The following is a 17,394-nucleotide window of genomic DNA, read 5'->3' as shown; positions in this document are numbered from 1 at the left end:
CCTCTGAGGCAGAGAATTCCACTCACAACTGTGTGAAAAGGTGTTTCCTCATCTCCGTTCTAAATGGCTTGCCCCTTATTCTTAAACTGTGGCCCATGATTCTGGACTTCACCAACATCGGGAACATGTTTCCTGCCTCTAGCGTGTCCAAACCCTTAATAATTTTATGTTTCAATAAGATACCCTCTCATCCTAAATTCTGGAGTATACAAGCCCAGCCGCTCCATTCTCACAGCATGTGACAATCCCGCCATCCCAGGAATTAACCTTGTGAATCTACGCTGCACTCCCTCAATAGCAAGAATACTCCAGGTGTAGTCTCACAAGGGCCCTGTACAACCTCTTTGCTCCTATTCTCAACTCCTCTTGGTATGAAGGCCAACATGCCATTCGCTTTCTTCACTGCCTGCTGTACCTGCATGCTTACTTTCATTAACTGATGAACAAGGACCCACATATCCTGTTGTACTTCCTTTTTTCCCCAACTTGACACCATTTAGATAATAATCTTCCTTCCTTTTTTTTGCTACCAAAGAGGATAACCCCACATTTATCCACATTAAACTGCATCTGCCATACATTTGCCCACTCACCCAACCTGTCAAGTCACCCTGCATTCGCTTAGCATCTTCCTCACAGTTCACACTGCCACCCAGCTTTGTGTCATCTGCAAATTGGCTAATATTACTTGTAATCCCTTCATTTAAATCATTAATATTAATATATATTGTAAATAGCTGCGGTCCCAGCACCGAGCCTTGCAATACCGCCACTTCCTTAAGTACGCTGGGATGCAGACCATCAGGCCCTGGGGATTTATCAGCCTTCAGTTCCATCAATCTACCCAACACCATTTCCTGCCAAATGTGGATTTCCTTCAGTTCCTCCGTCACCCCAGATTCTCTGGCTAGTACATCAGGAAGATGGTTTGTGTCCTCCAGAGTGAAGACAGATCCAAAGTACTTGTTCGACTTTGAAGTTAGCATGTCTGCAGGCATGAAAGTTTGTAGTCAGCTTCCTCAGCCTCCACACAAATATGTTATCAATACTGTACATCAAATGTTACTCATGTCTGTGCAGGCACTACTCTACCAATGATTTCCTTATCGTTGTTTTCTGCCACTTAATTGGTTTTCCCACTAAAAATCTTCCACAGGCAGGTTTTAAAACTGAACAGTGCAAATTGTCACTTTGTGTTACGTCAGCATTGTGTGTGTATCTTCAGGGAACATTTATATATTTCGTCATGTTACAGGATAATGGAATACTGGCATTGGCAGTAATTATTAAATATCCATATTTTCTCTTGAGATGGTGATTAGCCATTTTCTGAACAGCTAAAATCATTCTTTTTAAAGTACTTTCATGCTATTGAATACAGCGCTAGGAGAGACTCAAAGTCAAAGTAGCAGAGAAATGTATTCCAAATCAGTACGGAATGACTCTTGGTGGGAGCTTTCTAACCAGGTGTCATCCTTCCAACCGTCATCCTTGCTTCGGTTACTTTTGCAGGTAGCTTATGCAAGGGACAGAAATGCAATTTGTAGAGAGTACACATGACACCCACAAAGCACTGCTATTGGAGGGAGTAAATGTTTAAATTATTGGATAGGTGGATTTACAGTTTTATTTTTCCAAAATGTTTTCTATTTATTTGTGGATTTTTCCGACAGTAATGAGATTCGTCGAAAATCTAACCTTGTCGGTTTCAATTTTACCTTTTGCTGAAGTTTCATGTTAACACTTTAAGCTTCCAATCAAATGCACCATTTACATAGACATAATATAAATATTTAAATAAAAACAGAAAAACCTGGAGGTATTCAGCAGGGCAGGTTGGCTATGTGGAGTTAACATGTTGGATCAAATATCTATAATCAGAACTAGAAATATTTGGAATTGGACATGTTTTCATTTGAGAGATCGCGGGGATGGAGGGAACAAAAGGGTGGAGACCAAGAGAGAACAAATAACAGTAAATAGCGGTACTGACTGATTGGGAATTTCGCTAATCACATCTGATCAGTTTGGAAAAGGTATAACTAAAACAGAACAACAGACAAGAGAGATTTGGAAATCCACACAAAGTGCTGGATTAACTCAGCGGGTCAGGCCGCATTTCTGGAGAACACGGATAGGTGACATTTCTGGACGAGACCCTTCTTCAGACCGATTGTGTGGGGATGTAGAGGGAAGTTAGAAAGAAAGGTGCTGCCTGACCTGCTGAGTTACTCCAACACTGCCATTAACCAGCATTTGCAGTTCTTTGCATCTCCAAAAAAGATTTGGAACTGTGAGATACAAAGCACTGCTTTGGCCTGGAAATCTGTAATAAACTAAATAACTAGAAATACCCAGCAGGTCAGGCACATCTGTGGAAAGAGAAAGCTGTTTATTTAACTGTTACATTACCTTAATCTGATTTGGCTCACTCTGCGACACTGAAAAGGTTATTGTTTTGTAGAATCGTTTAATTCAGTATTGAGTCCAGAGGTTAAAGCGATTTGTTCGAAGACGTACTGTTTCTCTAGGGGAATAATTGTGGGGAAGCAGCAGTGGCACAGGAAGTAGAGAAATCATGACCGCAGGTGTGTAGGGTTGTACATTCTCTATAAGTATGAGTGTTGTCAACCATATCCAGAAACTAAGAGTTTGGTAAATTAATAAATATGTGGGGAGAATAAGAAAGATCAAGTTAAGATTGGTGCACCTTAATGGTTTTCTCACAATTAAAGGCTTGAAGGGACTTTTTCCAGGATGCATCTCTATGACTTTACTGTAAGCAATTAAAGATGGCGTTAAGTATAGGAATGGAATGGGAAATTAGAGGCAATCAACTTGAATCTTAGGGTCATCTTTGTGGTCTAAACAATTGATCTGCATTTGGGTTCTCCAATCCAGATTATTATTTTAAAATGAGTGTGATATTGCACATATTCAAAGCCAATGAACCAGTTGGCTAGAAATTGTGCCGAGTCGCATTTTCCAACATCACACTTCTGAATCAGTATTTCCCAGTTTAATGGGATCATGATGGTTTCACTGTTGAGTTAGACAATTCTGTAAATTCACTCAGGCAATTTTGATGCAAACTTTGCAATGCAAAGAGGATCAGCTGTTTTCTGTGATTGCATGCGTAATGTCAATCTCCATGCAGTGCTCATTTGGACCATTTTTAGAATGTGTAATCTAAATCTGATCTGAAGCTCATCTGCCATTGGGTATTCCCTACCCACAAGCTACCCTGCTTGGTTGGAGCAGTATTGGTTTATCAGGACATCCCTCAACAGCTTCCAGCATGGCACTGGGTATGTGAAGCAGGTAGATCAACAATATACTTAACTCCCTAGCAACTCCCAAATTCTGGACCAAATTCACAACCATTGCCACTCACTGAGAACTTGCACCTCTAACCGCGCCAAAAGCAAACCAGGCTGAATCACCTGATCATATCTCTGCATGTCCTCTCATTGACCCATAATTTATCAAACGCTCTGCCAACAAACAGCAGGTGAAAATCCATTAATATCTTTGTAGTCAACAAACGTTTGTGTGTTACTGGATTATACTCTGTAATTTGTATTAAAATAATGACAAAGTGCAAACCATATAGGAACAAAATTTATTCCAATTTAAAACAGAGATTTCAGGATAAGGATATGAAAATCAACTTCATGTTTCCATGAGGGTCAAGCTACAGAGGTCAAATGAAACTATTACAAAATTATGGCCGAAAAATACTGTATTAATAACCAGTAAGACCCTTCTTGGGTGAATTATACAAGATTTTTTTTTATTTTTCAAAAACTGTGTCCCTCCCCAAACATCAATACATGCATTAAAATGACAATTTAAAAACAGCAGTTATAGCTCTTAAATAGTTTAAAGTTTCCTTTTAACAGGACCTAATATACAAGTCCAACCTAAATTTCCACCACATTGGCACTTGGAGAGTCTGGCACTACAAAGAAGGGACTTGGCACACTTTAATTCATTATTCTACATAATTTACATTTGGTTTACTTAAAAAAAATTCTGTGAAAGATCAGTAATACATATTTTAGTTCAATACACCACTGCCGATGGCTGCCATGCTTCAATTTTCTTCAAAAAGATACAAGCATAGAAATACACAACAAGGTATTAAGTTTGTATATCCCACCAAATGAATAATAAAATGTTAACATCCCAGACCTATGACAGAACAGTTACTTTGCGTGAAGGTAGAACATCTACAGGTATAATATTCATTCTATACACAACCTTACTGAAGCTAAAGATGACTTTTCAGCTCAAACTGTATTTCCCCTACCGAACAGACTTTTATATTTGCCCTCATGGAGCTTGTAGTACCCATAGTTATCAGATGGCCAGCCTTATATGATTCGCGATGTTGATACAAAGCAAGATTGTTGCTCAGTCTCCCTCCCCTTTCAAATCCATACAGCATTGGGCTTTATCTGCTCACCTGGTAAAATACCAGCTATGGAAAGTTTAAATCTTCTAATCACCTGTGCTTGATGAATGAAAACAGTATATTATGGCTCTGCAACAACAATCAAAGTTGCCTTCACCATTGAAAGCTGCCAGACAGTGCAAAACAGTCTCTTCCTGATGCCCCTTAATCAACGGCTAGCCAAAATGATACGCAACTGCTAACATTTCAACTTCATGGTGCAGGGATATGCAGGCAATAAAATGTTGTTAAAAGATGCAGACATATTGCTCTCTCAAACTCTGTTCCTATGACTAATAGAATATAGCACAGAATATCTGATTTTTCATCTCACTCTCAGCTATCACTGGATTACTTGCTGGAATGTTGTGATCACATTGCGTTATTACTTTCCACCAGTGAGAATATAGTAACAGTTTATGCTAGTATCCACAGTACAAAAGGCCTCAATGGAAACAATATTAAATATCTAACTTCAATTGAACATTCTTAATCGCACTGTGAATGCTAGGATTGCTAGGTCCACCCGTAATAATAATTGTTGATCAGAGACCAATGCCGAATCCCATCTACCCAGAAAGGGAGAAATATATGGAATACAGTAACATGAATGTTAAAATGGCCAGAAGACCCACAAAGGAGGAAATCTGGTGGAAAGGTGACAGTTAGCAAGTGAGCAGAAATAGTGAAATATCTCCACCATTCTCACTATGATTTTTCAGTTTCTACCCTTCAATGCACAAGAGTGTAGGCTTTATTCTACTGTTCCAGGTCAAGACAAGATGTATAGGTCAAGCAAATTCATATTTTCTTTCATTTTTTGCCAGTTGCAAAATTGCCAATCCTTGCCTTGTGAAATTCTTATGAGAACTTGGAAAATAAGGGGCACAAGGAGCTCCAGCTACAGGCTACCTTCCTGTCCACAAAACAATTGTTACACTATAAATGTTACCATCAAGCATACATAGTGAAATATTGGTCTCTTATTTAAAACATAATTACATCCTCATGCAATCGAATTAAACAAGAAAATCGACCCATGCCATCACTCCTGTTTGAACGAAGATTGTGTGTGGGGAAGGAGAGAGACTAGTTTGTGTTTTACAATCTTCCAACAGAGAAACTACACTTGCTTTAAATCTGAAATGAAAACAGAAAATGCTGCAAAAACTCACCTCAGGAAACAAGTGGGGGGAGATTAACAGATTGAAGAAGTCGCCCTACCTGCTAAGTATTTCCAACATTTCCTATTCTAAGAACTTCTGTAGGTTATCAAATCAATTCGTTTTTCTTTGAAGTAATTGTTTATAACATGAGAAATAGAAGCAAGAATAGACCATTGGCACCCTTATACCAATTCAACTATTCACTAAGATTATGACTGTGATCTTTCATCTCACCATCACTTTCTGCACTCTCTCTTCATTCCCACAATATCCTTATGGCATATTAATCCTTAAAACGTATGTTTGTGACAGACTCATTAATAATCCAACAAAAGGTATAAAAGTACAAAAAGGCAAAGTAATTATGTGCGAAATAGGTTTATAAATAGCACACTTCGTTAGGGTTGCCCTCCTTAGTTACCATTTGCCCCGCCAACAAAAATCCGACAGTCCATTTACAACAATGAATCAGCAAATTTAAACACAACTTGTACTTCAGATTTAATTGTAGTAATATATACCTGCAAATGTAATGGCCTCACAGCTCCAGCAACCTGGGTTCAATCTTGATCTCCAGTGCTGCCCCAGGAGTTTTACATGTTCTCTGTGATGGTGACTTTTCTACAGATGCTTCAGTTCCCTCCCACATCCCAAACACGCACAGATTGGTAGTTTAATTGCCACTGTAAATCGCCCTTAGTGTGGATAACTGGTAGAATCTATGGGAAGTTGATAGAAGTGTAGGGAGACGCTTGATGCCAACATAATGGGCAAAGAACCTGTTTCTATGCCATGCGACTTTTTTAGAATTTACTCCCTGGTCCTAATACAAAGATCATTCAAATAACTTTTGCAAATAGCACAAACTTTTTACTGATTGATCGAGGTTTTTAAATATGCAAAAAAGATCAACCCCAACAAATCAAGGTTAGCATGGCCACTCAAACCCTGAATTCTCACATGGATGTCCAGCTATCTGCAGAATATAACCTAAAGCAGAGGCTCGAAACAGTGAAAACTAGGAAAAATAACCTACACTGATCAATACTGTAAAAAGCAGATAGCTGGGAAGATTAAAATGCGATATGCCTTTGCTATAAGCAGCTTGCTAGTCCTCAAGGAATAAACTGTAAAGAAAGATTTGTGACTGAAGCTTGGTCCCCCAGTTTAAATACAATACATACAGGCATTTCCCATATTTTTTGCCTCCCTGTAGTATGCAAGCATATGCTACATTTTATACAATCTTTTGCAAGTCTGGGTTAAAATTTAAAAATCTAACTACCATCCTCAATTTGGTAAATTGTTTCATTTCACATTGAGACCCCATATTCATAAAGGTAAATGTGCAAAAAGTGTAAATTGGAATCAACATCATGCATTGTGTAACCTTTCTGAATACGGGTCCAAATTCCCAACATGAAGTGTACAAGTTATGCATAAAAAACTCAAAACTGCACAAACCCAGGGCCAATAACAGATCACTCAATATGTTCATAGTAGTGTTTTTATATATCTATATAAATTATTTAGGGTATAAAGTGAATTAAATCTCAAATACACAAGTTGGTTAGCTTTACAATCAAAACAAGCTGTACATGGTTTAATATTAGGAGTGAAAATTGATCTTTTGTTTATATTTGAAAATTATAGAATTGAATTCCCACTGTGATATTACATTTGACATTTTCAATTAGTTTATCTTGGCTAACGAGTAAGTGTTCAATAGCTACACATTCTGCAAATATCAAATCCACCATTAATGTAAACAAACTATTTAAAAGTCAGTTTTTCCTTCCGAAGGAACTTGAGACACTATGGGGTCAGACATTCTTGATGACCTGCTATCCAAATTAAAAAAAAAACGTAGTGTTACTTAAAATCACGTTATTCCAATGATGTTTATCTACTGAGCTCAACTTAAAGTATTATATTTTATTGCTACCTGCACAGAAAGTTCAGTTCGGGAATTTTTCTAGTTTTCTCTTCAAGAAATTAATTATGCAAAAATGGCATCCTTCCTGAAAACATTAGTTGGAAAGTTAAACAGCACCATTGACACTCAGTACAAGTTCTCTGGAGCTGTGTTTCACTGTAAATAACAGTAACATTCATCCAAAACATTAGAGCCAAAAAAATGCACACTCTACAAAGATCATATCTCATTTTGTGATAACTAAATAATTCCTTTTGAATGTTGAGGAAGTGGGAGATATTACAAGGAAGGATATTGTGGGGAGAGGAGCTCCCTTAAAATTTAAGAAGCTTTTGTAAAATAATCAGTGAAGAATATGGACAAAAGTTTGGTGTGACAAGTATCTGTGGAGTATTCTCAACTGTAGGCATGTAGTTTTCTTTGTGGCAATTTAGCTGCAAACAAATCATACCAGATGGTTTCAGTAAAGTTTTTATTCTACTACATGATAACCGTTATATATTAAGAGTCAGGCTCACAAACCATATTTTGAATCTTTATTCAGCAAATCTAATATTCCCTAAATCTCTTTATGCATTCCAAATCTTTCTGTCAAAGATTGAGGCATTTTGATTCCACTCGTGAAGCACATACATTTTGCACTTATTGGATTATATCATACAAGTGTTAAACAAGGAGGGACAGAGGAAGGATCAAAGGACAAAAATCTTTGTTCTAGCCTTATGCAACAAGGCTGAAGTGTGCACATTATAGGTAATTTACATTTCAGGATTTGATAAGGCACTCACTACTTCACTGTCCAGATTCCTTATTTTCTCATCCACAGTCAATGTTAGGAAGTACAATGCCTTCTGCTTGTATATCCCAAAGTATTACCCCCCCCCCCCCCCCAGGACTGTCTAGTCCTGTCAAAACATTCCAGATGCATGTAAACAAGAATTAAGGAAATCTCATGTTGTATCATTATATTGCTCATTAAAAATAGTACTAAACAAAAAACCGAGAACTTTTGCAGGACATTAGAGTGTTCAATAATGGTTTGTAGTGTAGAGAATAATTGACTGTTTTAAACAGCAACTTAAGTAGATTGAGGAAACGGGGATAAAAAGCTTGATAAATCAAACAAATTTCTCTTTCAATCATTAATCTAAACTGACATTGAAAGTCTTTTAAAGTAAGTCAAATGCATGCTTGTATGTACTACGTTCACATTTACAAACTCCAAAATTGAACTGTGATATTTAAAATCCTTAAAAATCCTAAGGGTAGAAACAAAAGATATCCACATGAGGAGCTTTAAATTCGATAATGCCTCCTTTTATTCTCTTTACTCAACCATTCAGATATGGTAGATTCATTTTAAAAGTCCCTTTTCAGAAAGGGTGTTAAGTTTATATTTGGCATTACTGCAGATAGTTAAATATTCTCCGCATATAGCACGAGTACAAATGCCAGATCATCAATTTTCCCAGAAATTTAGCTCAATCATTACTTTTCCAAAAAATACTTAGAATTGAAGAAACACATCTTTGCTGCCACCAGTTTCAACACATTTTTGCCAATCAAAACTATCAGCCTATGTTGTACTATCTTAGAAATTAATATTGATAAACAATTATGCTGTTACAATGGCATTCTCACCATGACTCATTCAATATTATCGTTCCGTGCTTCCACAATTACACTTTTGGCCAATTTTGAAATAGGATTTATTTAACTCTGAATCATGAATCTGCATTCCATTTTAAAAATACACAATCTATTATCTATGGTTATACTTCTGAACAGTCAGCAATATTTGAAAAAGCATTTGTTGGATTATAGTCAAACAATAAAATGCAAAATGTTATATCTTGTCTGCCTTTGCTGCTCTAACTCATTCTACCCCAGTTGCTTTAATGCGAGAAGATCCACGTGTATATTAAATCAATCACCACATTGTTGAATGTTAGCCAAAGCTCAGAACAAATGACAGGGCATTTCCTATTGGTGATATCAAGAACTACAACTCGGAAGCTCAAACGTACTGACTGTACTATCATTGAGTAGGGAGCAGCACAATGATCTGAATGCAGATGAAATACGTTTCCAACTGCACTTAAAATCACACATACTTCTGAACATGCCATATTCTGCTATACCAATTCACCACTGAGATGTAGCATTTAGATCAGGACTACTGACGATTAATATTACAAAGTAGTCTTGATATTCGTTTGGCGAGGTCAAAACTTTTAAATGTAAGGTACATTATAGTTATGGCACTATGCAGCATTTATAAAAGCCATCCTTTAACTAGAGAAATCACAAATTAAGAGCTGTGTAGTGCAACTTTCTTGGCACCTGCATTCCTATAAAACAGAGGTTTTCTTTTCAAACAGGCCTGATACACCTATTAAAAAAAGATTCTGTAAAAAGTACCTGACCGCATAAAACTATCCTTCTATTAAAAACTTTCAAGGTTTAAAAACCCTCATCTGGCTAAATTTAGCATAAACTGTCAATTTACTTTAGTTTAGCAAGTCATCCTAAAAAAAACTCCATAACCTGCCACTGTAGTGTACAGCAGTAAAAAAAAAATCAAAGTTTGGCAACAGGTGAGTATCTGTAAACCAATTCATACAGAAACATTCTAATCTGAAATTAAGCCTAAGTATACTGGTCCATAAATTAGATAAATACACTCATTTCTTTATACTAGATTTGGCTTCATTTGTTTGCCAAGTAATCATTATTTCCACATCTCTGGTTTCTAACTATGAGCAAATTCCCCCCGCCACCCCCAGTTTTCCCCATGATATTTGCTCAAGCTGCTATTGCTTAATGAGCTCCCAACTTTGTAGTCCATGGCTGAAGTACAGCAAGTAGCAAACTATATGTATAACATCAATAATTTATTTTAAAAAAAATCAAAAAAATAAATCACAGTATCAACACTTTCTCATTGATCAGGAAAAAAACCCCCAGAAACAGTACATCAATTAAGGAAGTGATGACCTGGTTTCTGTTACAGAGTTCTGAAACATCACCACTTCACACCACAGAGTATATCTGTGATCAGACAGCAGAAGGCCAGCATAACCAAAAGAGCAAGAGGGGTGGCATTGCATTTTGATTTGGCAAGTGGAATAACACTTGCTATTTGTTTGTGTGAACAAGCATTAAAGAGATTGTAGCTCAAGCCAACTATCTGTTATACAGCTAGTCATTAAGTGATCTGAAAAAAATGGAAATGTAGATTGGCACCAAAAAAGATGCACATTAAAAATGTTGTGTCCCCTGTCCCTCCCCACCCTGCATTGTTGAATAAAACCATTTCTGTTTTTTTTTTAAAGCTACAACTCGTGGACGCACAAAGACAAGTATTCAGGATGACAATTAGCAGTTTGCAAACTTCACAGATCATAACAATTGCGATCATTATGGTTTAAATTTTCTTATTTCCTTTCTTTACTGCTTTGGTCAGGTCAGACCAAGTTGTACTCCTTCAGATTCAGTTGTAGGATCGTATCTTTGACGGCTGCAAAGACAAAACGTATGTTCTCCGTGTCTGTGGCACATGTGAAGTGAGAGTAGATGATTTTATCACTATCAGGATTCAGGTCAACAAACATCTTCAGAATAAATTCTCTGGCAGCTTGCGCATCTCTCTGTGGGCCTAAAAGAAAACAAATAAACACAATCGTAATGTCTGCCACTTTATGAGGGAAAAATGGTTGTTCCGAGATTTGAGAGAGACATGATCTTGTCCTCGAGCGTCTGTTAAAATTTAGTAGGTTCAGTAATTCAATCTCAATTAAATTATTGCTAATGCTTTTATATTGCAATCATGGGAAGTTAAGCTATTTTACCCATTAACCTTTCTTATATGCAGATGAATTTCCTGCAAACCAGTTGCACTGTTGAGACCTGAATCTCCGGGCATTAAAATGGATACAAGTAACATTTTGGCTAATGTGGATATGTGAAAAAATATCAATAGGACAGACAACATAGCAGTCGATGCATTTAATGACATTAACATTTCCCCGATTCTCAGCCATCTACAGCATCAGAAACACAAGAGTCTTCAGTGAAAATCAAACAAGTTTAGTTAAAGTGACCAACACCTGCATGATACACAGGGGGCAATGATCAAAATAAACACAAAACATGCATTACTAAACATTCACTACTGGCAAATGAAGGCATCTACTGCCTCCTACATAGTGTTTTCAAAGATTACAGCAAAAAGTAATTTCAGGAACCAATATAATGTGGTTATGTCAATTCTCTGTCCCACCCCCACTCAGCAGTAATAAACTAATTAAATTTCAGTCTTGTGAAATGTGTTAACAGAATGCTTCTCATAAAAACAACAATGATTCCATACATGAAACATCTAATCTCACTGCTGAAGTTTCAGGTCTCCTGCTTCTTTTAAGCTTCTCTTTATTAATCTCGTTTTATAAAGCAGTGGAATTGCTTAGATTTTTTATAACAGCTTTTTATAAGTATTATTATGCCAATATTAAAAAGTGGAAAGGAACTACACGTTGGTCACGAACTAGGGTCAAGCTTATAACCGGGATTTGTATAAGAGTGAACTTGTGGTTAACCCAATTTTATTCTAACCAAGAACAAAGAGATCCTACACATCCTTAACAAAGGGGAGCAAGAGCCAGCTATCTGCAGGAGTGGAAGCAGCACCCACCATTACATCATACTCAGCCATATAAACCAGATGAAGTCAAAATGCTGCTCGACTTGTTCAAGATCAAGACGTGCCACATTTAATAAATTCATGCAAGTTCAGAAATAAATTTATGCTGATGGTTAAATCAAGAGAATATTTGACCAGGAAGTTTAAAATTACAATATTTAATAGTTTTGAAACCTTTTCTATCAGTGGTCAATAATCAGAACATGCCGATTTTAGGTAACAGATGTGACATAGGAAAAGCCTTTGCAATGAATGGTCACAATTTGCCATGGATTCAATAAATATCCAGGCAATTCAAATAGTCACAGTGCACAGAAATGCTCTTTGGCTCAACACGCCTTTGCTGACCAAGCTGCTTAACCAAGCCTGCGCCCCCCACCCCATATCCCATCAAACCTTTCCTATCCACATTCCTGTTGTCTTTTAAATGTATTAATTGCACCGGCCTCCACCAGTTCCTCTGGCAGCTCATTTCACAAATTCACCATCCTATGTGAAATAGAGCCCCCCTCAGGTCCTTCTTAAATCTTTCCCTTCTCACCTTAAATCTATTTTGAAATCTGAAAAGTCTCAACCCAAAACGTCACCTATCCATGTTCATCAGTGATGCTGCCTGCCCCGTTGAGTTACTCTAGTACTTTGTGTCTTAATGTATAAACCAGTATCTGCATATCCTTGTATGCCCTCTACTTTCCAGCTTCCTTACTATGGGTAAAATAATGTGGTGGTTCACTTTAGTTTTAAATTGGAGATTACAATGGCAAATGGAAATTAATCCTGATGTTCATGATGTATTTTGGGAGTTCTAATCAGTGTAGGACATGCACCGCGAACAATCCTTCAGTGTTCCCCTCAATTCAATCCTCCTCCCTTTAACCCATATAAATCCTTTCTTCTCTCATGCATCCTGCCACTTGGTTCCCTCCTTACTCTCCTTGTGCAAGGTCTTCCTCCATCTGGTTCTAATACTTGAAAGAAATATTGCATGAAAAGAGGCAAGCGATGGAAACAAATAACTTTTCTTGAAAAGGTCAAAGCAGATTCAATGGGGCGAGTGATGATCATGTGGGTACAACTATATCCGACTGTCTTAATTACATATATAGATATAATTACATACATAATGCAATGGTTTTTCCACTAAAATAAGTGCACATGGTTAAATGGTGACATCACAGTATAGTGTTAGCATCTATTCAATGGCTTCTGTTTTACAATATAGTTTATGCAACATTTAATGTATTATTTTGATTCACATGAGCTGTGTATTCACATCGATGAAAACCAACTGAATTCAAAATACTTTACCTCTCATGTAGAAACAAGGAACTGCAGATGCTGGTTAATATACAAAACGAGATAAAGTGCTGGAGTAATTCAGCTCGGGCAGCATATCCACGTATAATCAGTCCGAAGAAGGATCTCAACACAAAATATCACGTATTCATGTTCTCCAGAGGTGCTGCCTGACCTGATGAGTCACTCCAGCACTTCGAGCTATTTTGTGCACCTCTCATTGAAACCCCCTTTCCCAACTTACCCAAGCCCACAAGAGAAAAATTATATCCAACATTACATTACTCACCATCAAATTCTGGAAAATAGTCAACCAAATGGGAGTACATTATTTTTTCTTCCAGAAGATCCTTCTTATTTAGGAAGAGAATGACTGAAGAGTTTTGAAACCATGGATACGTGATTATCGTCCTAAATAGAGCTTTACTCTCCTCCATACGATTCTACAAAGAAATTTATTCTGATAAATTCTGAAAGCTCCAAACGTTACTGACACTTCCATTTGTACGCTCATCATCATGATGATATGTTACAAACTGATATTAAATTTCTATTGAATAATATTTCAAAAAGGACATTTAAAAAATAAATTTTAATAGTGTGCACGATACAACAGGTAACCCTCGCAATACATCCAATCGGATATGGAAATTTCCGTATGCAGAATTCACAGGTCACTACCCAAAATTTGAAAAACGGAATAAAACGAAATTTGCTAAGAAAAAGCAAATAAATGAATTTTAAAAAGTTAAACTACTTCTTCTTTTCGCACACAGATGACATGACATTTCCGTGTCATGGAAAATGAAAATATTTTTCACACTACTTTAATAAATTCAACATACTAAGGTATTACATTTCAATTGTCAACAAATTTTGATCCCCAATCCAACGATCAAATATGGACTCATTATATACATACCTCATTATCAGATTCTACTAGAACCTGATCATATTCACTAAGTGCCACTAAAAACATGATTGATGTCACATTTTCAAAGCAATGTATCCATTTCCTTCTTTCTGATCTCTGACCTCCAACGTCCACCATCCTAAAAAGAAAACACAAAGTATGCTGAAGAAATAGGCCAATCAGCCCTTTCGCTTGCTCTGTCGACAAAATCATGGCCATTTCCCACCTCAATTTTCCTATGCTATACCCTTATTCATTTAATACAAATTTATTGACATCCCTTTGGAAGATTCCAGATTCAAAGAATCACCACTGTCTAAGATGACAGATTTTTAATTTCTGACCCACCTCTGACCTAAATGACCTACTTCTTATTTTGGGATTGAATCCCCCAGAATTATGGAAAACTTCATCCTTGCAAATATCACACTAAAAATAAAGGCCATTTGAATGAAACCTCCTCTTATTCTCAAACATCTTGAGAACAGAGACCTAGCCCACTCTAACTTTCCCAGATGGTGCACTCGCTATACCTGCAATAACCCATGGTAAAGTTCCTTCTTCATCAAATACATATTATTCAGGTTAGGAGACCAAAATTGCAAACAATATTCCAAGTATGATCAAACCAAGGCCCCATAACATTGTAGTAAGACATCTTAATTCATATAAATAAATCCTCCTGCAATAAAAGCCAATGTATCATTCACCTTCATAACTGACGGCTGCAACCATTTAAAAAAAAGTGACTTATGTGCAACACCTATGTCCCTATTAAAGTGGACATTTCCCAATCACCGATCATTTACTAAGTACGAATTTATTTTTAAACATTTTGCAGTATTGTATTTCATCTGCCACGTTGAATCCCTTGTCTGTATTCTTCCTAAACTTCTTTGCCTTGTCATCACTACCCACATTTCCATAAAGTTTCAATGTTATATTTGGGCTTGTCAACTCTGCTGTCAATACAAATTGATCAACAGAAGCCCAGGAAACAATGTCTATTAACCATTTCTCAATTTGCACCTCTGGAAGAGCCTTTGATTCCGCCATACCTCATCTCTCACATTCTCTATCTTTAACTCTTTCGGTTCTGATGGAGGGTTTCTGGCCTGAAACATTAACCTTTTCTCTTTCCGTGATTGCCAAATAACCTGTGTTTTTCTCGCATTTTCTGTTTTCATCTCAATCAATAAGTACTTCATCCTAATGCCATGTACTTTCAACTTGATCACCAACCTCCGGTGATAGCCCAAACATACCACATCCACTGTTTCCTACACATGTACTCATACACACATCCTCAAATAATTTAATGGATTAAACACATCTTCCCTTTCATAAACCTATGTTGACTCTGCTTAAATCATTTTCTAAACATCTTGAAATCACATTCTTTATTATAGATTAGACATTTTTTTAACTACAGGTTAACATCTTTGTAATTCCTTCTATTTTCTGTTATTTAAATAAAGAGATCACATTTTCATTCCAATCTGCAAAATTAGTACCAGAATCTACAAAATTATGGAAAATGAAAACAAAAGAACCCACCATCTCAGAGCCACCTTTTGCAAAACACTGGGATGTAATCATTGGGTCTTTAGGATTTATCAGTTTTCAGGTTTATTTAGTTTTAGTTTATTAACTTCTCCCGTAGCATTTCATTACTTATTTTACTTGATTTAATAAAAAAGTATTTCACAACACAATTTGAGAGCTTGACCTTTATTCAGAAATAGCTGTTTGGTTTTCATGGGTGACAAAGATTTGTTTCATGAACTCTGATTATTTACATTTCATTCATTAATAGACAAAAAAAAAAAGTTTGCGATAGAAACTTAAAAGCACATTGAATTTTATTATGTGCAACACTGGACCCCAGGAAGAATATTGAGGTATTTGAAAGGGTGCAGTGCAAACTTACTAACATGAGGATTATGAAAGGGTGGGCAAAATTGATTAAAAGCAAACTGCTTCATTGGTTAAGAATCACAGATAAGAGATTAAATATAAAAGATTGAAATGGAGTATATGCAAAACTTTTTTACACAGTGAAGTGGTATTTGGTTCTCGGGTTAGTTACTAAAGTCAAAATTATATCGACATTCAAGATGAGAGTGGGTAAGTGGATGTAGTAAAAAAAATCTGACGACAATGAGAGCAAGTTACAATTTTATATTTGCAGGGAGAAAACATCCGAGCCAGCTGGGATGAATGATGAACTTTTCTAAAAATTCTATTTAGTTCATATATTCAAACTGTTTGTATTATAAGTTGATTTATGAAATGCAGACTAAAGAAATTGCAGATGCTGGAATCTTGAGCAAGAAATAAACTAATGGAGAATCTCAATGGCATCCATAGAAGGAAATAACAGGCAACGTTTCAGGTCGGAACCCTTATTGAGACTGATGGAATAGAGGGATGGTAGAATGAGGTGAGGGAAAGGGTGAGGTAAGAGCTTGTAATGGGTGGATCGAAGTATGGTTAGGCTGACAGACGAGTCATGTGGGGGGAAGAGAGGGGTAGCGAGAATAACCAAGGGTGGAGGTGGTGAAGACAATAGGGTGCAAAAGGTGGAATCTGATAAAGGAAGGAAGGAGGAAGGTGGGGAGTGATGTGTAGAACCAAAGGGAGGGATGGTGAAGTAACACCACACATAGGTCAGAGAAAAATGGGATGGAGAATTACAATGGTGGCGAACAGGGCGTCTGAATCACCTTTGCGGACTGTTTCACACGGTAGTCAACCAATCTGTGCTTGAGTTCTCCTCTGCAAGGGAGAACACATCATGAATGATGAATGCAGACTGGAAGAAATGCAACTGGATAGAAGCTTCACTTAGGATATGAATGCCTCGGGATGTTTCTAACCATTTTTTGTTGATTTACTGAATGCAAAACCCATTGGCAAGGTCAA

General features: G+C 36.8%; 1 protein-coding gene across 1 annotated transcript in view; it reads right to left on the bottom strand.

The window, feature by feature from the left end:
• Nucleotides 1–3,608: 3,608 nt before the first annotated feature.
• Nucleotides 3,609–17,394, bottom strand: part of LOC129711338 (guanine nucleotide-binding protein G(q) subunit alpha-like) — a 94,821-nt gene continuing 81,035 nt past the window's right edge. The window contains exons 5-7 of the mRNA XM_055658929.1: nucleotides 14,479–14,608; nucleotides 13,846–13,999; nucleotides 3,609–11,216 (exon numbers count right to left, since the gene is read on the bottom strand). Coding sequence (XP_055514904.1) covers nucleotides 11,026–11,216; nucleotides 13,846–13,999; nucleotides 14,479–14,608 — 475 coding nt within the window. The 3' untranslated portion in view covers nucleotides 3,609–11,025. The remainder of the gene's footprint in view (nucleotides 11,217–13,845; nucleotides 14,000–14,478; nucleotides 14,609–17,394) is intronic.

Source organism: Leucoraja erinacea, chromosome 29 (assembly GCF_028641065.1).
Source record: "Leucoraja erinacea ecotype New England chromosome 29, Leri_hhj_1, whole genome shotgun sequence".
Taxonomy (NCBI): Eukaryota; Metazoa; Chordata; class Chondrichthyes; order Rajiformes; family Rajidae; genus Leucoraja; species Leucoraja erinaceus.
The sequence above is the reverse complement of the archived record's forward strand: the minus strand, read 5'-3'. Positions and strand labels throughout refer to the sequence as shown.